This window comes from Physcomitrium patens, chromosome 3 (assembly GCF_059467195.1).
Source record: "Physcomitrium patens ecotype Gransden chromosome 3, ASM5946719v1, whole genome shotgun sequence".
Taxonomy (NCBI): Eukaryota; Viridiplantae; Streptophyta; class Bryopsida; order Funariales; family Funariaceae; genus Physcomitrium; species Physcomitrium patens.
Window position 1 is genome coordinate 760204 of NC_143412.1, and position 25445 is coordinate 785648.

Genomic DNA, 25445 nt, shown 5'->3' on the forward strand with positions numbered 1-25445 from the left:
TATGCTACACTGCTAGTAGTGCAGGTGGCACACGTTGAGAGCGCTCGCCTCCTCCTGCAGTACGACACCTTACTGGCGAAAACTGAGGCAGCGGTGCCCAGCGAGGAGCAACCAAGTGATACTATATTCCAGATTCCAGAAGATGATCCTAGCGAAGGCGTGGCTGTGCTGAGCGATCTCTCCGGCACCCAGCCGTTTGAGACTCTAGATGATCAGCAATTTCAGGAGCAGGTACCCAACGATGACACCGTTGGATCTTACAATCAGGACGATGAGAGTGCGGATCAGGAACCTGTAGTGCTTGCAGACGGTGACTTGGACACTGGAGTTGACGGCGTGGGTCAACCGAACGATGAGACGCCTTTTCAAACTTCTCTCGCTGTGCAGCAGGATGAGCCTGTTTTCGACGCTGAGTTCAGTGACACAGCTTTACCATCCGAAGAAAAGGTGTTCGAATTTGTACCGTAACCAGGCATAAGTCTTCAGGTTTGGACAGGGAAAAAAATTATGTTACAAGTGTCTCCGCCAAGTGAAGAGTGAGCACATTGCCTTGACTAGGATTACATCCCATGATCGAGAGTGTGAGCTTGCACTTCAAGTTGAACGACCGTCTGGTTTTGATTTCCACAAAGCGGTTGTATTGTGAAATCAATAGTCACTTACGAAGCTGCTGTGTGCGCTTTTGGTGCGTCACATCAGCGATTTGAGAGCGTTTTGTCAAAGTGGTAGGATACTATGTCTATGGATATGATTCTGTCTGCTGTTCCGACGTGTGTTAGATGTGACCGCGCAGCTGTGGCCCAAAACATGCGATCCAGGACTGTCAGCTGTGGTGATTGTGGCCGATGCGGTTCTTGTGTTCGCTCCAAAGCATGAATAAACGCGCGCATGCACGGGATACATGCTACCTTCCAAATGTGGCTGTCTATATTTCTTCATTCATTTACAGAACTGGGTGGGAACACAATCTACTTGATCTTGGAAGAGTTATATACGCCATGATCTTTCCATTTGATAAAAAATAACCATCAACACAATGCATCACTATTTCAGCATAATTTTCTATTGGCGTTTATGTTTTTCCACACCTGCCATTATCCAAATGGACAAACGTACAAAGTTTATTCGAAGAGAACACCCTAAACCTGGTGCATACAACACAATTAATATCGTACATACTTATGAATATAGCTCCATTCATCTCGTACGGAATGTGCCAACCGTCAAATAAAAACAAACTTGAGAATGTTCCCTAACGTCACATCCTGGGTTAAGCACTTTGGTAATCGATTTCCACCAATCTACAAACGAGTGCGACAGAATCCATCTTATCTCAACAATAATCATGTCGTTTTCTTCGCTCCAACGTGTAATTTTCAGAAATGTAGCAGCAGATGTTAGTATCAGAAACATCTGAGCAACTTAAGCGCAGAGGAAAATAGTTGGCATTTTTTACTGTGACATAGCTTAAAAATTCAAGACTCAGTTTCAATAATATTCGTCATAAGCGAATTATTACTTATCCTTTCAATTCCAACTAGAAGCTGTCTGTGCAGAGTAGAAAAATGTTTCTGCACTGCTCCAAACCAGACGAATAGAGAGAACCAAAAAATGCGAAAAAACCGTCTTCATTATTACGCATGCAAGCAAGGTATTTGCATTCCAAATGCAATTCAAATGCACAGGACAAGGTATGTTGTTACGAACAATACGGAGCACCAACCTGGTGAAACAGCATCACAAATAGCCCTACTACGAGGTTGGAATTGAAATAAAGAACTGTCATTCGAGGATGCTCTGTCAATTTCTCTCTCGCAGGCCAGAGCTAAATTCCTTTATGAAGAAACAAAGAATGATCTCTCTAGTATAATACACAATGTACCTTCTCCTGATACCCAGCTAAAGGCACAATCTCTTCCAAGTAAGCCAATCTCCTACCTCTGTCCTAAAAATCCTAATCAAAATTTCTAGACAAAATTCTCAATCACCAACGCCTCAATCCTCGTCATGAAAATTATGACGATCCTCGAGTTCGTTCAAATAAGGTCACTTGGCCTGAGAGTAAAAAAACGTTCCGAGAATCGCAATTGCAGCACCGATAGCATTGATGGGACTGACTGGGTTGCGAAAAATGAGGATTGAGGTAGCAATCACTGTCACCCGCTTCATGGTGTTGCCGATGCTGAAGGAGAGGGGAGAGATTTGATCCAAGGACATATACGACACTTGGTTGTGCAAGTGGTAGAGCAAACATTGCAACACCACCCAGAGAGGAAACTGTCTACCAACGGACTGAATTGCCGTGGTCCATCCGGCCGCCCAAACTTTAGGACCTTCAACAACGAAGGCAAAGGGCAAGAGGAGCACGAAAGACATCATGCTCAAGCACGCATAGTAATTCATGCCCCCCACACTCTTGCCTGCCTTCATTCCCCTCTTCGAAGCAATGTTGCGAAACACGAATGCAATGTTGGAAAGCATGGCCCCCAAGAACCCTATCATGCTGAAATCCACCTCTGAGGCAGCGGCTAACCCGCAGCCCCCAATGATAGGCACTATAGAAAAATACACGGACAAGGGGAAATCCTCCCCCATGAACAGCTTCGAAATTATCACACTGCAGGCTGGTTCTAAGCTCTTGATGATGTGGTGGGACGATACGGCAATCTTGGACAAGCTCACAGTTGCCGCCACAAAACCAATTGTATGCAAAATTGCTACAGGAGCAAGTCCTTTCCAGAACTCGGCATCCACGTCAGGAGGCTCCACCAACCTCAGACCCCAGAGAGATAGCATGAATACTGACCCCATCGCCAGAGACAATGCAGATGTCAACCACGGAAATGGGAATGCGTTCAGCACCTTCTTGTTGTAGATGTTGAAAACAGCGTTTAGAGACCACCACACGGCAAAGTACAGCTCAATTGGGAACCTCTTCGCTTCGGTCGTAATACCCGCCCCACCTGCATCGGCATAATCACCTGAAGCGCCGACATCCATTGCTTGTGCAAGAATGTTTCGTTTTGGTGACAACTTACTCACGGACCCGTCTTTCACGTATGAGGACTGCAGACGCACAGGGCTGGAATTTCGGTCGAAGGCAAACGACTCCATCAACCGCATGCGACAACCAACACACCCCTGTCTTTGAATACCAATTGGGCTGCTCTTCGCCGGCGAACACAGAGCAGGCTTGCCCGAGCTCGGCGACAAGCCTGACAGAACGCGCAGCATCGCCATGACACTCAAAACCTGTAGCCAATGAAGGCCAAATCGCAAAAAGAAAACAACAAGATGCTAAAAAGTCGGTCCAAGCGACACGAGAAGGCGTTCCGTGATCCTCAGTAGCCCAGTGAAGATACTCGAGTCAGAGCCATCCACACTACTTGTAAAACCTACTCAAAGATCAGGCAACACCCAAACCTTCTACACTCTAACGATCCATAGCTACATTGTCAAAGCCAACCCCATCTCCGACGTCTTCAGCAATTTCCACCAAGGACCCAACGCGAAACCCCTCTAAAGACACAATGAATCAAAACTCCAAGCCCTCTCCAAAATACACCTCAAGCCAAGCCTAGACAGAAGGTTCCCAAAGAACAAGACCTCACAGACCACGAGAGCTGCTGAGACTGCAACCCTCAAACACTGGCACTGTCATTTATCGATGGAAAGCTCCCGGCGAGTAGGCAGAAGAGGACGAAGCTCCGGGGGAGGGATTCAGTGGCTGCGTGATGGAGGCACAGGAAGCGAGGCGGCGCAAGGATCCACCACGAAAACGCTGGCACCGAAGACAAAAGCTTCTGCTGGGATCCTTATCAAATTCTTCGACCCCTCTTTCGAAACGGCCAACAGATACCGCGCAGTTTCGCTCCTGGACTTGCCCCATCGGAATTGAGACGCCGTTTCTGACTTCCTTCGGAACCTTCGAGCGAAGTCGAGTAAGTTACCCCTCGGGTAAACTCATTTTCGTGAATAGTGACTCAAGAACTTACGATCCAATCAGAATCAGGTTAGATGGGTCGTCTGCGTCGTTGTTAGATTGCGTTGGCGTTTTCCTAGATTACGAAATCAGGTCATTTCTTAGAGGTTGAGGGAAACGACACTAGGGCCACGCTGGCACCGTTATTGTCTGCAGATAGTGATGTCAGATGGGGATGATAAGTGCGGTAGAAGAACCTTCATCCATCCGAGCTTTGGCCAGATTCAATGTACCTTTGGCTGTGAATTTCACCTTTAATTGCGTGGCAACATTATCTATGTTTTAATTTTTTGTTTTCTTATTTTTATTCTTTTCCTGCTGGAATCTTCAAATTTTTGTCATGGTGTGTTTTTTAATAATAAAAAGTGAAAAAAATCAAGTGTTGATTAACCATGGAAATTGAGGGTGCTTTCTGGACATGTGAGTGAAATGTAGTTCTAACTCAGTGAATAATTCTTGTAGAAATTATGTTAGCTTGTATGTATTTCTAAGTTGAAACTCATACATGAATCGTTCTTTTTTAATTTTTTTTTGTGGTTCCCATATAGGGTTTTTTGATTGCATGGGAGCTACTTAATATGTTTTTATACAAATTATGACGTTGGTAAGTACCATATTCATCTTGATAAGTATATTTTCATGAAAGCCATTGTGTTTTATACATGTTTATAGATTTATTTTTCAAATATACATTAGTACAATTTATGAATAAATAACTATAATACACTTCGATACAAACTAATAAGACAAACGTTGATTTTTCTGCTAAATCAGGTTATTAATTTTAACTGCAAAAAAAAAAAAAAAAAAAAAAAAAAACTGTAGAACAACTTAATAATTCCATACAGAAATAATAATGAAGAAGTGAAAGTTAATGGTGTGGAAAAAATCCCATATTTTCTTAAGAGTTCAGGTGTGCATTGAATTAGCACAGCATTTGCATTAAAGTCATATTTGTTGTCAGCAAGTATGCAAACACTGATTTGTGATATTATAATTGCAAGGTTATTTTAAATGAACATCTGTGTGGCAATACCAGTACAAACTTGAGTACTTTTGAATTTTTTGAAAAGGTCCTAACTCAAGTTATTTCTTGATGAAAAAGACACATCATCAATTCCAAGTATTCTTAGAATATATATATATATATATATATATATATAATAATTTTTTTCTACATATACATATATATTAGCAAGCTAGATCATTGTTCAGTACTACATAAACTTTATCAGATAACGATTGATTGTTTTTGTTTATCATAAATAGACTGTAATATTACAATATCAGTGAAAATATTGTAAAGCTTTGATATGTAATTGGCCGAATTTCTTGGTTTTTATTTTTTATTTTTTTATGAAATTTTCCAGATGTATTGGTTGATGAATATTTCATAAAAATCATATATAAAAATAATTCAAAAACATTAACCAATATTATATTAGTTGGAATTCAATGAATTAAGAAATTGAGTTAAGTTTATAGTCACACTTGGTTTCTCGGCATTTAGTCAATCACAGAATTTTAAGGATAGATAACAATTTTTCTATATGTAAAGTAGAAACACAAAATGCAGTTAAATATATGAGTTTGAAATTAATCATAGATTTAAGGAGCTTTTTATGATATTTATTGAGACTACTTTTAATAATAATTTTTATTACATATTGTATATATTTTTATGGTAAAAAAAAAGTATAGAATATTACAAGTATTAAAATTTGATGTGAGTAGTGTATTGATGTTGTTGTTTTTTTTTTGTATTTTTGTATTTTTTGAAAACCTTACATCATAAAAGACAATTTTTTTAATATTATAGCCAAAAAAATTATCATATAAAAAAATGTTTCTTTTTCTAAAATTAATAACTAATCACATAAAGAATTATTTTTGAGTTAGTTTATATGAAGATATTATCATTTAATTTAATATATATATATATATATATATATATATATTTATTCTATGATCTTTGGTATAAACTTATTTATTGTATGAAATTTCTTATATAAAAAAAATGTTGCAAAAAAAATAATTTTAAAATATATACTTAATTTAAATATATTTATAAAAATACTAGAGAAAACCTATTTAGCAAGCTAAATGATTGTCAAAGTTATTTTGCTACTAAGTTATTTGTTGTTACCAAACCATTTTACAATACAAAACATTAATTGTGGATCTTCTATTTGAATGGCATACAAAGACATCCACAATACATCTTGTGTAAAAATAAAATATCAATGCTTTTAGTTGGGCCCAAATACCTTCTATCAAGGTATTGTTTAATCTCATTCACTGGCTCTATAATTGTAGCTAGGTCTAGATCTTCATAAACATATTTTAAAAAAAATACTTGACACCAACAATGCCAACAAAAACTTTGATATTGATGTGTGCATTAAATGTTTTGCACAAATACTCAATGTAAAAAACAACCCAACAATTGTCATAAGCAAAGCCATTAGGATTGCACTAAAATGTGCATCTATTATCAAATAATTGGTATACAACATATCCATCTTCATCTTGCATAGTTTGCTTATAAATCCAACCACATCAACAAACTATGCATTTTTTTTTATTAACCTTTCAAGAAATAAACATGCTTTTGTGGTAAATACTTGTGCAACCAAATTAGGTCTATAGATGTGGTTTGGAGTTCAAAAAACTTGCTTAGAATCTTTGCCTATTTTAAATTACATGTAAAAGTAACAAAAATATCAAGAATTTTTTTATGAACAAGCAATCTCCATAAAATCTTAATATACATATAGCATTAAGCAGGGTGAACTTGGGATGCCTACAAAAAGAACAATGCAATGCCTAACTTGCATAATGTTCAAACCTATGTCAACAGCAATAACGTCTTCAATTTTGCTATATATTTCAGCTTTTTGTGTGTCTCAATTCAAAATCACAAAATTCAAATTATTTTGTTCAATTTTTGACATTACATCAATAATGCATGATTGAACTAGGTGATTGTTGTATGAACAACCATTCATCTTTGCCAAATATGCAATTTATATACATGAAAGGCTTGAATTGACACTTTGTGGTTTTTAGCTATTTGTTGGATGATGTCAATCCATCCATTGTCATTTTCAAGGAAGAGCAAAGGATATTGAAGTGGATTGTATGTAAGAACAAGAGCATTCATAAATTAAATATCTTATTTATATATATGTTTTATGTCTACATTGTGATTCCTCTACTTTATCCATCTATCTATGAAGAAACATTGCACCTTCATTTGCCGTTAGCGTAGCATACATGCGCGGCTTTTACCATTTATTGTTTAAGGGATTTGCTATTATAACAATTCTCAATTCTTCATGTTCAAAAATATTCATATATGAAATTACTTTCTGAAGTATTCCTTAGATTTTTGCCAAATGAGCTTTGTTAAGACTTGGATTCTAATATGATCTATTTTTAACTTTATTTGCCAAATTATACCCATAGGCTTCCAAAAATCAATTATGTGCATCAAGCAGTAGTAACAAGTCTCCTGTTATATGATAATAGGAATCTTATACATTATATGTATGGATTCTAAGACCCAACTGAAATCTAACACAAAATCATATGACTGAATATTGGTTCATAATTTACAATTGTTCCAATTTTCTAGCAATGGGAGGTAATTCAAAGGAGTATGTACCTTTGAAACAAAGACCTGACTTTGTAAACAACATTTGCTATACTGTGGGTTACAAATCAAAGAATTGGTTCACTCTTTTGTCTAAAATTGAACTTTGCAAAATTCACATGTTCTATTCAATTATTCAAATACATTACGATTTATATCAAGGTCAACCAAAACATTGTGCAAATCCCTCAAGCTGACAAGCAGCTAATATGCTTGCAGTGCCATACTGTGTCTAATCAGTAGCTCTATGTGTAGCTCTTTCATTGTTAACTTTTGCTTGACATACAACATCGTGTTGTTCTACATCAATTGCTCGATGTTGAGCACAATATGGTTTGTTATTGGCAGATTATTGGATTTTTATTTTTATTTTTTTAATTTAATTTTTTATATTGATATAGAAGCAAGGCAATTTGCTTTTGTTTTATAGATACAAGGGCAACCTCAACTGCAGTTACATTGGTTTAAAAATAAATTGGGATCTATGTTTTAGTTTGTTTGGTTTTATTTTGTATTTTTGTGTTTTTTTTAAAATAGAGGATGGAGAGGAGGAAGTGAGAACATGTTTCACAATCACATCACAAATTTCTACTCGACCCACCTCTTCATAAAGAACTATTGTTGATTTGTTTTTGTTTTTGTAATCTTTATATTTAGAAGATAAGTAGAAGAAGTAAAACTATTTTCTTATGCACAATTCAAACAACTTGAAGACATTGAGAATGCATGAAGGTAGCCTTATTCTAAGATTGTAAAAGTGTGATGCAAGATAAGTCATTGGATTATCTTAAACATGACATGAACTCATTGATCATGGGTTCCACAATTGTTAATCATCCAAAAACAAATGACATCTAAGGGCTTGGAACAAAAAAGTTAATGAGTTGGTTATAACCACAAATTGTGTTGAGATGTGCGGAGGTATAATGCGCCAATGGTACAAACAAAGGGGCAAAATAAGAAATTGCAATGTGGTTGTGAAACATAATTCCACTTCACACCTCCTCCATTTTCCCCCACCTCTCATTTTCTCTCTTTCCATCCTCCATCTTCTAAATACAAAGAGCACAAAAACACAAAACAAAAAATAACCACCAATGATTTTTTATGAAGAGGTGAGCTTGCACTTAAAAGACATGGTGAAATTTTGTTAGTGCCACTTGGGTCACTACTCATGCTATAAATTGTTGTAATAATTAACATTTCACTACATGTTACATATTACTCTAACAACTATAGTCAATCATTGATTTTAATAAACAAACAAGTTGACACAATTTTTTTATAAAAAAATACTACTGTTTTTTTATTTAATAATTAAAGTTTTAATTGATGCATGTTAAAAAGGTATACATTGTATTATGATTCTAAATTTTATTTTTTTATTTTTTAAAAATATTATCATGTTGCTTTATTTATTTAGTTAACTATCAATTATTTTAATATATACTTACTTTTTTTATATGTTATGAATCCACATACTAATTTGGAGCAGTGTTTTTATGGTACATTACCAACTATGCTCATGGTACAATATACTTATGCATCACTAAGTAAGAAGGAAGAAAACAAAGAAGAATATGTATCTACATATATATATATGATAGGAAAGTTCAAAATGACTACTGGCAAATGGAAACCCTAAACCCAAAAACCTGCATTTGTTATAGTTTATATATTTGTATTAGGTGCAGAAATTTAAAGCATTAACATTAAGTTGTAAAAAAATTAAAATTAAATTAAAATAATTAATAATAATAATATCAACTTCTAATTATCACATACATATCAAAATCAATATAATATATAACATTACAATTCATATGTAAATATAAAAATATAAATTTTATGTAAATATAAGTAATTAGATTAAATATGTGAAATTATACATTAAATTTTGATTTTTATTTTTATTATTTAAAATTCTTAAATATAATATATTTAAATTTGAAAAAAAATAATAAAATAAAATAAAGTAATGGTATAAAATGAAACTATTGCAACCAAATCAATAAAATTTAAATGGAAAAAATGAAAAAAAATTATATATTATTTTTAGAATGTAAGTTATTGAATTTTTTTTTATTATAGTCTAAAATAAAATTGTTAGATTTTAAAGTTTGAAGATATTGCAAGAGGTAGAATCAAGAACAAGTTGACACGTAAGTGTGGTTTGAAGAGATTGCATAAATGGTTCTAATTAAGATTATTAGTGTCAAAAAGATTTTTTTAAATCAATCAGTTTTTTCAAAAAATATCTATCTTTCCATATATATATATATATATATATTGAAAACTAATGTGATTTTATTTTATTTTATTTGTTAAAAAAAAATATTTTTCCAATAATTTATTATTTAATTCACCTTTTAAAAAGACCTTTGAAAAGTTTCAACAAAATTTATTGCCTTGATTTTAGGATTTATTTTTTAATTAATTACTAACTATATATATATTAATTAAAGCTAAATATTAAACATTTGTAGAAAGATCACAAGGATTTTTGAAGAGTATAATGTTATTATAACAGAATTTAAATATTTGTATAAAAAGCATTCATCTTTATTGTATTATTAATTTTTTATCCGTAATAAATATTCTTGTGTTTTTTGTATATTAATATAATAATAATAATTTTTTTAAGAAATAAAAAATCCAATTATTTTAAATTGTGTGCATGCATGTACATATGCACATGTATACCAAATCACCTCAAAAACATTGCTTACTAATCTTTCTTCACTACGATATATATATATATATATATATAAAATGCTTTTCACAAATTTTCCTTGAAAATTTTTTTGAGATATAAATATATATATATATATATATATACATATACACAAATAAAGTTTGGTTTCGAAACGTAAGCAAATGGATACTCTTACACACGCCAATTTTGAGATGAAAACTTTTTTTCCGGATGGGTGTATCCTCCCTCACCAGAGAGAAGGTGGGTGTGGCGGTGTGAACGCGTCTCTCCTCTCCATCGTTTTCGAGGCTCCCGACACGTCGTCCACCGCCACCAAATACCAAGTCCCGTTAATGGAACTTGCCGACGTGGCAACTTCTCCACGTGTCATCCAGCCCACCCTTCCCCATGCGTTTCGGTGCCAGGTGGCTCCGTGCGTAGGATCTTCATGCAGAATGTCCCGGCCCCAACACATAAGAACCAAGTTAGAAAAGTTAAAGTAACGCACATTTTGCTAAATTCCATGTCCCTTATGAAAACCGTGTTACTCTAGTTTAAATCCTTTCATATATTACTTTACCTTCATGCTACAAATTTCGTTTCTTCGAATGTAAAATTTTAATGGAATAGGTTCCAGTAGTAGGGCCCATCATTTGCACAAGGCAAAGCAAAAGCATGAAATCACACGGCGATAGGGTTTGGTAGGGCAGTGAAAGGGGGTACCTGCCGGTGCTCGATCACCGTGACAGACTCTGCCGCTGTCGCTGGGAGCCTACAACGTCGCAGTGCACTACATGTGTCCTCGGGACCTGGTTTGCGTTGCGCCAATTCGATGGGTGTTTAGAAGGAGCAATCGGAACAATCAGCTCTTGTTTGCAGAGGTTTGAGAGAAACGAATAACTCGCAGTGTTTTTAGTAATTACTGGCAAATGCGGCACGTGGTTAGCTTGGCACTGCAGTGGTAGGGAGCAGCTTGTTCCAGGCACACACATGAAAGAAGGATGAGTTTTCCAACAGCTCTGAAGAGAGCATTGAAGTCTCGTTTGTACTAATGTGGGATTTAGTGTGGGAGGGCTCATGGACGGAGAACTGGGTCATAATGCCCTGTTGGGAGTCTTCGTCGTCGTCATCGTCGTTGCTGTCGTAGTCTTTGATCTGGAATCCCGCGGCTGACATGCATCGGAAACCATGACCCAGGTGTGTTTCCAGCAATTGGGAATGGAACTGGGAGCGACGAGTTCAATCTGACAGAACGGGGCGTTGGGTGGCCGATGTGGAGGCTCCGCATGTCCTTTGCTTAATTTAGGAAAAGAAGAGAGTTCAAAGCGACACTGCGGAAGTACTTGGGGAGAGATGTTCTTCTTGCAAAGTGGTCGAAGCTCTCGCTGCCGAAACCACGCATTAGCCCTTAAGCTCCTTTCGTACGTTCCACTCCATGCAGCCCTTCATTCCATCAACCCCCATTTGCCACCCATACCTCACGCCCCGATCTCCCGAGACCATCTCAAGACACCGTTTGCATGCCTTGACCCGTCTCAGTCACAGACCAACTTTTGGGTTCCTCTCATTGATCATAATTGCTTGGAAACAGATTAGGGAACAAGAGAGTCTGTAAGTTGCAATGCGAGGAATTGTGGTAGCGGAGGATTGAAGAACCGCTGAGTCAGGCGTTTGTTTTGTAGAGCAGGTGAGTGCTTGTGACCAGCTACTTTCTTTCACTTTCTTGTTGTGTTCGAAAGGATGCACATTGTGAACAGCTGAGCGTTGCTGATTTCCGGAAGTTTGGAGTGATATACAGTAAATGCTCGGACCCCCCGCCCCGATCTATCTCTCCAGGGGAACACGCGTGCTTGATCTTTCTTTTATATATATATATATATATATATATATTGTTAACTTTTTATGGGGAAGAGTTTTTGAGAAGGTCACTGTTAGCTCGAGTTCTTGGACACGGATTGGTACGTTTGTATCTACTACGTTGATGCTTGAGAGCAGCTTCACGTACATCGTCAGAGGTATCAAATTTGTTGGTAGGCATTGGAAGGGTTGTTTGAAGCTAAGCTACAGAAGTTTGCGTCGCATACATCATACCACGGTTACATTAGAATGTAGGTTGAGCTCCAAACTAGGTTGCCTGGTTCAATCTTTTCTTGCTTGAAGACGAGCATCGAATTGCTTTCAAATCCTGTCCCGTGAAGCATTCGCCAGCAATTGGGGCTTCGCTGTGTCCCAGCGATTGCGGCATTGCAGGGACTTTCTCAGTCTGCTTTGATGATTTTGTGCATCTATCTCGGATCTTCATCTGACCTTCGACTGCTGTATGAACCAGCGAGTTGCAAAAGTTCCAAGCCTTGTGATTATTGGTTGAAAATTGCTCGAATCGATGCTCAAATTTTGGTGTTGTTGAAGCAATTATCAGCAAAATGCATTAAGGAGTAGAGAACTTTCTGTGCCTCGAAATCTAGGTTGGTTCCAAGTGGTGTGTGTTTGTGTGTGCGGACTGCGTAGAGTTTTTGGGGTCATATTCCCATTTCGTAGGTATATTCCGATATCCTCCTTTCTTCTTGAGGCTCGTGGTAGAGATTGCCCCGCAATGCTGTTACTTTCGCCTTATACATTCGATGAAAGCTCTTGTTAAAGGCTGTGTTCAGCTTCTGAAGACTAGCCTTGATGTGGGTCTCTCCTTTTTGGAGGCGAACTTTACACCTGTATGTTCGGTTTATGACATCTGCTGATGCTGATGTAGTGATGGGATGTTTACAGGTGTGTTCTTAAAAGAACTATCAACATTGGGGTTGCGGAATATCAAAGACCTGATTAGTTATGCATCTTTGTCTTGGAAATCCGACTTCTTGGCGCAAAACGTGAATTGTGGATTCCCCTAAACTAATGAGTAAGATCGCCTTGTTGCAATCACCGCACTGATTGAAAGGCACGTTAAGGCGACAAGCAATCGGTCTTTATGGGGATAGGCAATGGTAACTGGAAGCAGTACTCACAAGGAGGCCCAGGCGATCATTATCCCGGGATGGGGTGTGGCAAAGTGAGCGTTGTTGTGGGCACAGCCTGTACACTATCTTTTGTCTATGCTCTGTCTCTCTTGCTCATGAGCACGCGCCCCTGCTGGAACGCCTGTCAACCCACGCCTTGCGCTTCGTTGAGCACTCTCCCGGTCGGCTACAACGACACTATCTCTCAGTTAGCAGTTCCTGGTGGTAATTTTTCTGAGTCAATGGCCCAGGTTGATCATTTTGCACCCCTTAAGGCAGAGGGTCAATTCCCTGCTGATGAAAAGGGCGAGGTCGCAAACTGTACTTCCACCTTCAACGGAAGGCATACTGGCACAGATATCTCAAGAATAGTGTTCGGCATCGCAGGAGCAAGGGATATGTGGTGGGGAAGGAAAGAGTACTTGAAGCTGTGGTGGAAGCCTTCAAAGATGAGAGGGTTTGTGTTTCTAGATGAGAAGCCTTACGGGGATTATTGGATCGACGACTGGCCTCCCTACAGAATTTCAGAGAATACTTCCCATTTCGAGTACACATACAAAGGAGGCTCGCGATCCGCTATTCGGATCTCACGCATCTTGTCAGAGATGCTCAGAATGGATCTCCCCAATGTGGATTGGTTCGTGATGGGAGACGATGACACTCTCTTCTTTGAAGACAACCTCGTCCAAGTTCTGTCAAAGTATGATCACACCAAGATGTACTACATCGGAAGCAACTCTGAGAGCCACCTTCAGAACATTCACTTCTCCTACAACATGGCCTTCGGTGGAGGAGGATTTGCCATCAGCTATCCGCTTGCCAAGGCGCTTGAGAAAATACAAGATGACTGTCTTGCAAGGTATACCACGACATATCCTGTTTCCTTTGACCGTCTTTCGGTCAACATGAGTGCGGACAAATTGATGGGCTCTCTAATTCATGTTGAAGTGTGGTAACAGATATCCGCACCTGTTCGGAAGCGATGATCGGATGCAGGCATGCATGGCAGAGCTCGGTATTCCCCTGACCAAGGAACCAGGGTTTCACCAGGTTGGTATAATTTTCGTTCGCTCTAAACCAGAACGTTTCAATTTCTCTAGAGTTATTTCGAAACTAGAGAAATCATAAACTAGAACTTCGTGCTAGTTTTCTATTCTGTCGTTTCATCAAAGAATAAAAAAAAGGTAACCTTGAAGGGCCGAAGATGAGAATTTGACTGAGTTGTGCATGCAATTCTTCAATACGTGCAGCTTGATGTGGTAGGAGATATATCTGGTTTGCTTGCTGCGCATCCAGCGGCTCCTCTAGTGACTCTTCATCACCTAGAGATAGTGCAGCCCATCTTTCCGAACACGGCCACGAAAAACTTCACGCGCGTAGAAGCATTGAAGCACCTGCTCAAGGCCGCTGAAGTTGAAGCTGCGAGTATTCTTCAACAATCAATCTGCTACGACCGATTCCTCAAATGGTCATTCAGTATCTCGTGGGGCTACGTTGTGCAAGTTCATAAGGGTTTTGTCAGTCCTCGGGAGCTCCAAATTCCCCAAAAAACTTTCAAGTCGTGGCACAAAGATCAGAACAAAGTGACTTTTCCTTTTAACACCAGAGACTATCCTGAAAATGTTTGCCAACAACCAACCAGATTTTTCATGGAGTCTGTTAAGCCTACCGCTGTAAACTCTGAAGGTGAGATGGAGGGCGTCTTTCAAAGAGAGTACTACGAAAAGAAGTACACCTGCGCTGAAACCCTACAGCCATTAAGCACTGTGCACAGGATTCGCGTGTTAAGGAAAAAGATTGACCCCTCATGGTATCAGGTAATCTTTCTTGTTCTCTTGGCATTCTCTCCACTTCATTGCTGTTACAATTCGCATTCGCTTGAATACATGGCATGGGTCGAACTTAGCAATGATCGCTAAATCATCGCTAAATCATCGCTAAATCACTTGCTATTGTTTGCAGATGCCAAGAAGATCATGTTGCAGGATCAGGAATTGGGAGAATGAGAATATTGATATTCATGTCGGTCTCTGCGGGGACAGTGAGAGTATCATCGGTACCTTCGGGTGATGTTGCCGAAGCACTCAATCCTGCAACCTGCCGACAATTGGAGTCATTATCTCTGCCCGATTTATAATGATCAGAAGATTAAATCCGCAATCCAATGTTCACCAGCTCCGAGTTCATCATATCGTAGATGCTGTCCACCACCACGAAATGGCTACAAATTGCAGTAATAGCTCCAAAGCTGCCAGCTCCGCTATGGTGAGGAGCTCTCATCTCCCAGACAACACTAATCGAGCACAGAACGAGGGTTTCTCAAGCTTATTTACTGCATGCAGCAGCAGATAGCACCAGATGTAGATGAAGCAGAGTAGAATTTCTCGATTTATCGATTGTACACTGCTAACATGTTACCGAACTGATTTGTTAACCTCTTCGACTGCGTTTTCGCTCTCGCTAACTTCTGTAATTTGGCTTTGGCAACGATGCGACATTGAAATCAGTAAGCTATGCTGTAAATGGAGCTTTCCAAATATTTCGAAGATTTCGCAAATGTACGAGTCCCGATTGCGGCAAAAGAACGCTCATCTGCCTCATCCCACGGCTTGTGTGGATGGTTTACACGTCGAATGCAACTGAATTAGAAACCTTGTCGCCATCCATGGTTATGAATCAGGCCACGGCACGCAATTCCATGAGACTTGAAATTTAGGGTTTCAGTGCGGCACACAGTTCCGAAAGACGAACTCTCTTTTCTAAGGCGAGCAATCCGACCCTAAGTTAGAGAAAATTAAAAGTTAAAAAAGAAAAGAAAAAGAAAGAGGTTTTAGGATATTGGATTGCTGATATATCATCTGATGAGTTTAGTATAATTGATCAAGTAATGGGTCTTGCCACATTTTTGTGAAGGTTGCTACTCATTGTTAATGAGAAGAAAAAAAAAAAAAAAAAAAAAAAAAATCACAGTGTTTGAGACTTTGAATATAATCCAGATAATGTATATATGTATGGAGATAAATAAATGGTACAATTTTTTGCTTGTTTGTATTCTAATGTTTATTACCAAAATCTATTTTTAAAATGGATGTTTCTAAATGTTTCTAAAAACACATTCCCAAAAGACGTATTTAGCTATCAAGATAGAAATACAAATGAAAAAGTTTACACCTTGAATTGAGAGTGTTTTCTTCTTTCTTTTTATTTTCTTAAAAATTGCTGAATCGATTTGATGAAACTAAAGTCGCAAGTTTTTTACATTTCTTTTAGGTTACCATTATGATTGATTTCATTATCATTATTATTTCAAAATATCTTGATTGAATCTTGCAATTATTTGGCTCACAGTTAGTGAAAAGGCTTTGTGAGGTTCCAATCCACCATTGGTGAATTAATAATTAAAATAAAATACAAGTCATCAAGCATACAGTTAACGCACAATTAGAAGTCCATTCAGAATTTCAACCAATATTTGAAACATTACAAAATTTAACCAATAATTAATATATCCCATTTTTTCCCGACAGATACAAAGAAAAGTAACAACGAAATCATGCTGTACAATTTACGCAGAAGTTACGGTAATACATACACAGATACATATGCAAACAAAACTTAGAATACAATACGCAATACGATTACGGCGTCACGTCGAGTACGAGGATGACCGACCAGGCCCGTGTCCATTCCTGCGAGCATCGTTGGGAACACGCGTCCCCTTCGTGCTCACTGTTCCCCGGGGGTGCTCCCAATGCGTGCGCCGAGACGTTCCCAACGCAGGAAGGTTGAAGGGGGGAGAGACGAAGCGAGAGAAGTGTAGTTACGGGAAGATGTGGAGGAAGCTTGGGACGCCACAGCCAGCCAGGTCTGTTGCTCTTTGTTGTTGTTAGTTTTGATCTTGTATAGGATTGTTGAAGGCGCTGTTGGTTTGTTATTTGGCGAGGAGCAATGGCGTCGACAGCAGTAGGCCGGCCGGTTTCTGCCCTGAAGGAGTCGGGGAGCGGGAAGGACGCGTCGGGATTGTGCCCTAGCAGCGAAACCCTATCGCACGCGCTGGATTACAAGGAAAGCGATCCCGCGAAGGCGATCGCAATGCTTCGGGAGGTTCTCTACCACCCTGCATCGACGGCAGAGGTCCTGCGCGTGAAGGAGCAGGCGATAACGGCGTTGTCGGACCTGTTGTCACAGGAGAAGAAGGCGGAGGAGCTCCGAGGGCTGCTGACGGATTTGCGACCTTATTTCAATTTGATACCGAAGGCCAAGACGGCGAAGATTGTGAGGGGGATCATTGATGCCGTGGCCAAGATTCCTGGTACGTCGGATTTGCAAATTTCGTTATGCAGGGAGATGGTGGAGTGGACGAGGGCTGAGAAGCGAATGTTTCTGAGGCAAAGGGTGGAGGCAAGGCTCGCAGCTCTTTTGATGGAGAACAAGGAGTATTCCGAAGCGCTTAGTCTGTTGACAAATTTAGTGAGGGAAGTGAGAAGGTTGGATGATAAACTGTTGCTTGTGGATATTGACTTGTTGGAGTGCAAGCTGTACTTCTCTTTGCGGAATTTGGCCAAGGCGAAGGCTGCTCTTACTGCAGCAAGGACGGCAGCGAACGCTATCTATGTACCTCCTGCGCAGCAGGGCACGATCGATCTCCAGAGTGGTATTTTGCATGCTGAGGAGAAAGACTATAAGACTGGGTTCAGCTACTTTTTTGAAGCCTTTGAGGCTTTTAATGCATTGGATGACCCTCGAGCTGTTTTTAGTTTGAAATACATGCTGCTATGCAAGATCATGTTAAACCAGGCTGATGACGTGGGTAGTCTCATCTCCTCGAAGGCAGGGCTGAAATATACGGGTAAGCTTCAATTTTCGGTATTACGTCGTTATTTTTTTTTGCTCTGCATGGTGGTGAGTATGGGAATTGGTATTTCGTACATGTAACAAGGTGCTATTTCGAATCATTGTCAGGCTTCCAAGCCATGTTTTGGTGAATTTTCATTTGGAATGTATGTACAAGGCCCTAACTATGGTCAGCTTGCGGTGGTTAAGAAACGTCCGCTTGCCTACATGGACTCTTCCTGCTTTTTTAAATAAGAAGCTGATGTGCAGTCGCTGAGTTGAAGTTGTAATAATTGTCATTTGAGGTCTTAGTTCTTTGCGCTGGGTTGGATCTTGAGAGGCACACCTCAGTGAATGCTATTGCTGAGGTGCATCCCAGATGTACGTTGGCCCAACAAGATCCTAAAACCCCCTCGGTTTGGAACGGTTTCAGTGTTGCAGTTAGTTTTCCAGAGTTCGATAAGTTGCAGTAACTGAATAGTTTACAGTAGTTGGTAGGTCGTACTGGTTCATGTATTGAATGGCGATAAGTCTCCTGCTTTCTCTGCACCTTAGAACATGTCCCAGTTGGGTGAGTTTTATTTTTATTTTTTATGATATCACGTAGTGGAATATTGATGGAAGATTTTATAGCAGTGAAGTGTATTATTCTAAAAATTACTGCATTTACTTCTGCAAATACCTGGGACCCACGTTTAGGTTATGTTTTCTCGTTTCGAGGCTTCGGACTGTTCGATTGACACAAATCATGTATCATGTATCAAATCAGTCTGGCGATGTTTTATGCCATGTATATTGAACACAAGCTTATTATTTTCCAGTTTTATTGCTTTTTGCTGTTTTGTGCACTGGTTTAGTCAACAATTGGGACAATTTAGTATAATTTAAACGAAGGTTATATACTTGTAAAATGCTCATGGCAAGTTTGTGTTGCAGGTGTGGAACTAGACGCAATGAAAGCTGTCGCAGATGCTTATGGCAAGCGATCCCTCAAGAATTTTGAAGAAGCATTAAACGTGTACAGAGAGCAGTTAGAGGAGGACCCAATTGTGCATCGTCATCTATCGTCTTTATACGACACCTTACTTGAGCAGAATCTCTGCCGCTTGATTGAACCCTTTTCTCGAGTGGAGATTTCTCACATTTCTGAACTTATTGGCCTCCCAAGTGAAAACGTAGAGAAGAAGCTCTCTCAAATGATCCTTGACAAGAAATTTGCGGGTACTTTGGACCAAGGAGCAGGCTGTTTGATCATTTTTGATGATGTGAAACCTGATGGAATATATCCATCTACGCTGGAAACTTTATCTAACATTAGCAAGGTGGTAGATAGTCTCTACTTGAAATCGGCCAAAATAATGGCGTAATGTACTTTCTGATTTTCTGTTTCAGTGGGTTGCGTCCAAAATCACTGCGTCTGTTGTTCCGATATATGGAAAGTGCGCCCTGTATCATGTTCATCTTTTGTCCTCACGAAGAGTCACCTGTCTAGAATTTCAGTTAGTGACCAACAAAGAAGTACCTGATGCGACCTGAAGTAGATGTTCAGCACTGTGCAGCATGTTTTGGTAGTGTACGTTTCCGAAACCGTCACCATGGGTAGTGTAAGGGAAGTTGCATTTGGGGACCTTTTGATTGTTCATTTGGTACTTGTAGTGTTCTCTGTTCTTATATTTGCTTGTGAAATTGTGCTGAATACCTCGAAGTGACATGTAACTTCTGAGTTTATGCCCCCTGACGGTAACCGTGTTCCACTCTTTAGTGTTCCATTATGATTTTTAACTATTGTGCTCCACATCTGACAAGAAAGAAGGATGCTTCATTGTTTCTTTTGGTAATAAAGTCTCGGTGTGTAAGGATGGCACAAACAGTGCACCATTCATCCATGAGAACTCCCTCCACTGAATATTTTGATGCAAAGGCTGAGTTATTTCAATGATAAACAATGGGAATGAAAGTGCAAATATATTGGATATGGTTCTCTAGAACACATGGAACGTAAACTGCAACCCCTAATTACAAACATCATATGCTTCAATCGTTAACTTCTCTTACAATTCTAAATGAATTGTTTTGTGTTTGATGCCTACACACGTTTTGAGTTTGATCCCAAATCATTGTCATATTTATTTTTGAAAATCCAATGCATCTTTACTACATGTTCAAGAAAACCAGACAATGCTCTTGAAAAACTCAATAATGTCTGTTTGAATCCCTTGACTAATTTTAATAATATTAAAGATTTCCTGCATCTACAGTTTTAAACAATAATGTGGCTTCACAAATGTTATAATTGGTGATTTTGGATACATATGTAAGTTGCCAATTGCACCTGCTAGATTTCTAACCTATTTTCTTTGAAAAATAATATATATATATATATATATATATATATATAAGTTCTAAATGAACTATAAAGGTTACAAAACAAAACTAGATAAGGTAAGACTATTTCTCAAAATATCAGCCTTAAACTTTGGATAAAACCAGTTAAATTGATATATAACTTAAATCTTTAATAATTAGATTGAAAACTAAGAGAATATAGATAATGATACAATCTGTAATTTAGAACTTTCATAAATGATATTGGCACTTTTTACACAAAATCATGTGCATTTTTTGATTGTTACATGTTTTTATTTTTATTTTTATTTTATTATGGTAATACTCATGTTTGCTTGACTATACTTCAACACAGATTTATGAAATATGTATTTTATTTATTACTTAATTCCTTTGGTATGAAATTATTTTTAGGAATATTGAAAAATATTGTTTGCCTTCAAACAAAAAATAAGAATTATAATTGCTGAATTTGAAAAACGAGTTTAAAAAAAAAGAAAAAAAAGAAAAACGTCATTTGAATCAAGTTCCTCACAGAGCAATGATATACATTAATTTGGAACACGTGGTTTTGAAATTCACTATAATATAACAACTCTATGACTAATCTTATCACTCATTATCATGTATGTAAACTAAGGATCATAAAGTTTGTGTTTTCAAATGCTCTATAAAAAAAATGTGAATATATAAAAGCATAAGGTAAGCTATAGTGCATCATATAATTATATACAATTAAATTTACCCCAAATTTGTAGATTTTTGATTTACTATAAGATGAAATTGTTTCACAAAAGAATATTTTACTTTATTTATACTAGATGCTGATTCAAACCAATATATTTACATATAATACACTTTAATTGTATACTTTTTCTAATTTACACAGTTTAAAAATCACTTGTGAGTTCTTGTTAGTTTTAATATTTGATTGATATTTTGAACTAAATTCCTTATTTTTTTTATGTTTTGATCATTTCTTACATTGCTTGTAATTCTAATCTTATTATTAAATTTGTATAATTTCATACTCATAAATATATATATATATATATACATACATACATACATAGACACTTACATGAATCATTTGTTCATTTACCTCTTAATGATATTCCAAATCTCAAAAAAAATTCAGTCTATTATGCACACAATGCTTGTTTGAATTAAAAACCTATCTATTATTCTCTATTATATCTTCAAGTTCATGAAATTAATTGAATAAATTTAAATTATTTTAATAATCAAAAAAATTAATAGCCCACCATTAGTTGCAAAGATTTATTTTTTTAAGATTTGTTTATATACCACTTAATTTAAAAAACTTAAGAACTCTATTTTTTTATTATTATATATAAAAATAATAATAAAGCAATCTAAATTTTTAATAAATTGATCCACATGTTTAAAACATCATTGTACTCTTTCAACCTTGTCTTTGTTTCTAGCCATTCCATTGTTCCCAATTGTTGCCCTCCTCCTCCCTTCCTCCATTCCCTTATTCCGAGTCCCTCACCCCTATCCTTAGCAACAGTTGGGAATAGGGAATGGCTGGGAATAGAGATGGGAGCTGCAAGGGTGCAATGATAGTTAAGATAGAGTGAGTTGTTTTATCATTCTCCTATATATAAATATATATTTATATATTAATATATTGAACTTCTAAATTTTCCACCTATACATTTGTTTGTACCACCTTCAGATACTATACAAATCATCTAAGCTTTTTATTGGTAGGCTTTCAAAGTTGTATTTCCTACAAATCTGTTCATAAACCTACAAGATATTGTCCTTAAATTCTAAGGAGCCTTTGTGCTTTTTAAATACAACCTCTAAAGTTTTAATAAATTATGCAAGAATCACACTTACTTGAGAAATAAAAAAAAAATATTATGCTTAAATTTGTTTCCTTATATATACCAATAGATCAATGGCACCATGTAAGAAGACATAGGCGAGAAACAATGAGATATGCATCCAATTATAGATGGTTTTTATCTTATCAAATTTATCCCTCTTAAGTTGTTTTATATAAGAGATTTATTTGTTTTTAAATATACATATTTATAAATAAAATAAAATTTAAAAATAAAATAAATTTCTATGCATTGATCAATTTATTTGTAAATTATATAAATAAAACAAGTGAAATCAGAAATTATAATATGAAACTTGACTATGTTGAAAACAATAGAAAAAGTTTGACATGTTTTGATTATTTCTAAATATTTCTTTTTTAAAAAAATATATAAAAAAATTCCATATAATAGTGTTAACTTATCGATAATTTGGACAAATATTAAGAAGACTTCCTTCACAACTACTGATTATTGTTGCTTAAAAAAAAATCATTAACAATGAATATAAATCTTTTAGTATTTTAAATTATTTTAAATAAATATACCTATTTTAGATTTTATAAAACATTTTTTTTTTTTTTTTTTTTTTTTTTTTTGAAAATTTATTCAAGTGGTATTTTAGCTTAATTCGAAATTTTTTATATTGAAGAAATATTATGTAATAAGGTTTTGCAATTCCATTCAACTTGCTTTTATTTTTACATTTCCAGCAATTGGTCATCACATGCAACTGTACACGTAATAAATTCATGGGAATTACTAATGTTTGGCATTCCATGAACTAGTTTGTATTTTACAGTATCCATGAAATTACATGGGTATTGACAATATGGTTTTCCTATCACAATCAATATTGTATTTAAGTTGTCAAACATCAACATTATATATATTTAATTGCGGTCCATTCTTTTTTCTAAAGGATTTTTCAAGCTCTACCATAATAATAAAAAAATTGCGAAAAAGAATGAAAATTTCTTTTCAGCATCAGCACAAACTATACCAAAATGAACTTTCTTAAGTAGAATACTTAAAAATTAACTTAATAGTGTTAGATCTTTTTCATCAATTTCCGATTCACCATAAAGTAACTTAGGCAATCAAAAATATTATTTGATTATTAATTGGTAAACTCTTTTAAATTATGTTATATATATATATATATATATATATATATTAATTCCTTCAATTATATTTAGTTGTATGACATGAAAGAGGGATTTTGTAATCCTCCTACTATATCTTGTAAGTTGTTTAGAGTAACAACAAAAACATTCAAGTATATTTGCCAGAATAAACCAAAGAATATATTGTGTAACAAAAGAGCTTGTTTGAGTGTATTTATTTAAAACATACCATATTACTTACATATATATTTTTAGTATAATTAGAAGATTAGTAATTTTTTTTAAAGAAAATTTTTTTATGAAATAAAATATTATTTAGAAGATAATGATTTGAAACTTCTAAGATTGAGTTTTATATTTCACACAAAGGACAACCAACAATTATAAATATGAATAAATAACCTTAGAAACACAATTAATACATTAACAGTTAATTTACAATCTTTATGATACAATAATATCTATTCACAAATAGAAAAAAATTAAGAATTTTAAAGATAAATAAAGAGTTGAAATTTGAATTCATTAAATGAAACACCAAACAAATCTAGATGCATGAAGTTTATTATGTTGGATCTTTATTACAGATTTTGTAATCAATTAGCTATTTTGATTGTAATATATATATATATATATATATATATATATATTTTTTTAATGTTTTCAGTTCAAAAATTTAAAAATATTATAATAGTATAATAAGTCAAAAATAAAGATATAGGTTATATAAATGTAAAAGCAAATTTTACAAAATTCAAATTTATTATTTTATATATTATCATAGAGATAGACTGGAAATAAATAATAAAACAAATAATTGTTTTGTAGTTTTTTTTTACTTCAGTAATCATTTAATAATTTCATTAAATTTTGATCTTTGAAAATGTATAATTTTTCAAAGTTCAATTTTAAATTTGGTGATTGCCATAATTACGAACTCAATATTATAAACTATTGAAAACAAGAATAATGTTGAATGCCCTTTTGAGTGTTAGTTTTTTGCATTCATAAGTATTCCAAATAAAAGTCTTTCTCATTCATTTGTAATGCTATACACATTTGTATATCTTATTATTTATTATTGTTATGTATCATAAAAAAAATTTTATTCTAATTATCCTTAGATCTGAAAATGAGATTATCTATTTCGTTGCTTTATTTTTTCAACATAACAAATTTCTTGATCCAATTCCAGTGGAGCGAAATTGCTAAGATTACTATTCAAAACATCTCCAAAGTTTCAAAAACAGAAAAAAGAAAAAAGAAAAAAAAAAGAAAAAAAATTTAAATATTTCATACTGGTATCTGAAGAAGACATGGAAACATGAAAATATATATGTCAAGGTTTTGGAATATTTTTGACTTCATAATTTCTATGAGGAAATTTATAAAGTCAAAAATATTCCAAAACCTTAACTTACAAAAGTTTAAGTTGCACTTGATTTTTATTTTGTTTTTTTATTGTGGAAAAAATCATGTTGAGTTGGCCATACTTCATCACCAACTTATGAAATATGTATTTTATTTATTTATTTTATTACTTTTGTATGAAATCTTTTTTAAGGATATTGAAAGATTCAAAAAATAAGAATCAGAATTGCAAATTTGAAAGATGAATTAAATAATTAAAAAAAATAAAAAAAATCTGAATCAAGCTGTTCACAGAGCAATATTATGCATAAATTTGGAATACGTGGTTTGAAATTCACCATATTATATCAAGTCTATGAATGATCTTATCAGTTATTATCATACATGTAAAACAGGGAGTCACGAAGTATGTGTTTTGAAATGCTCATTTAAAAAAAAATGTTAATATGTAAAGGCATAATATAAGCTATTGCTTATCATATAATTATATACAATATAAATCTACCCCGAATTTTTTATTTTTTTATTTTACAATAAGATAAAATTGTTTCACAAAAGGATATTTTACTTTTTTTTATGGAAGTCACTAA

At 35.6% G+C, this 25445-nt stretch overlaps 3 protein-coding genes across 6 annotated transcripts; 2 read left to right on the plus strand and 1 right to left on the minus strand.

The window, feature by feature from the left end:
* Nucleotides 1-1727: 1727 nt before the first annotated feature.
* On the minus strand, nt 1728-3806 carry LOC112280424 (glucose-6-phosphate/phosphate translocator 1, chloroplastic). Its single transcript, XM_024515898.3, has one exon. It carries the CDS (start codon nt 3238-3240, stop codon nt 2047-2049), a length of 1194 nt encoding a protein of 397 aa, XP_024371666.1. The 5' UTR covers nt 3241-3806; the 3' UTR covers nt 1728-2046.
* Nucleotides 3807-11212: 7406 nt separating this feature from the next.
* Nucleotides 11213-15861, plus strand: LOC112279578 (uncharacterized). 4 transcript variants are annotated; one of them, XR_016501951.1, is made up of 6 exons: nt 11213-12019; nt 13096-14181; nt 14282-14372; nt 14573-15139; nt 15285-15587; nt 15830-15861. XR_016501951.1 is itself a non-coding variant. In XM_090248496.1 (5 exons), the coding sequence occupies exons 2-5, from the start codon at nt 13295-13297 to the stop codon at nt 15390-15392; spliced, it is 1653 nt and encodes a 550-aa protein (XP_090104622.1). In that variant the 5' UTR covers nt 11213-12019; nt 13079-13294; the 3' UTR covers nt 15393-15861. The 4 variants fall into 4 exon arrangements, 3 of the variants coding, with proteins under 3 accessions (XP_090104622.1, XP_090104620.1, XP_090104621.1); XM_090248496.1 differs by having other exon boundaries at nt 13079-14181; nt 15285-15861; XM_090248494.1 differs by having other exon boundaries at nt 15285-15861.
* A 1289-nt stretch (nt 15862-17150) lies between these two features.
* Nucleotides 17151-19566, plus strand: LOC112280302 (26S proteasome non-ATPase regulatory subunit 11 homolog). Its single transcript, XM_024515641.3, has 2 exons — nt 17151-18171; nt 19092-19566. Exons 1-2 carry the CDS (start codon nt 17271-17273, stop codon nt 19520-19522), a joined length of 1332 nt encoding a protein of 443 aa, XP_024371409.1. The 5' UTR covers nt 17151-17270; the 3' UTR covers nt 19523-19566.
* The last annotated feature ends 5879 nt before the right edge of the window (nt 19567-25445 follow it).

What these genes read in the sequence shown, in the direction of transcription:
- LOC112280424 (XM_024515898.3), bottom strand. Translation starts at nt 3,240, where the DNA reads ATGGCGATGCTGCGCGTTCTGTCAGGCTTGTCGCCGAGCTCGGGCAAG.
- LOC112279578 (XM_090248496.1), top strand. Translation starts at nt 13,295, where the DNA reads ATGGGGATAGGCAATGGTAACTGGAAGCAGTACTCACAAGGAGGCCCA. An exon ending in CAAGATGACTGTCTTGCAAG is followed by an intron (nt 14,182 to 14,281) that starts GTATACCACGAC and finishes GTGTGGTAACAG; the next exon opens with ATATCCGCACCTGTTCGGAA. An exon ending in AGGAACCAGGGTTTCACCAG is followed by an intron (nt 14,373 to 14,572) that starts GTTGGTATAATT and finishes CAATACGTGCAG; the next exon opens with CTTGATGTGGTAGGAGATAT.
- LOC112280302 (XM_024515641.3), top strand. Translation starts at nt 17,271, where the DNA reads ATGGCGTCGACAGCAGTAGGCCGGCCGGTTTCTGCCCTGAAGGAGTCG. An exon ending in GGCAGGGCTGAAATATACGG is followed by an intron (nt 18,172 to 19,091) that starts GTAAGCTTCAAT and finishes TTTGTGTTGCAG; the next exon opens with GTGTGGAACTAGACGCAATG.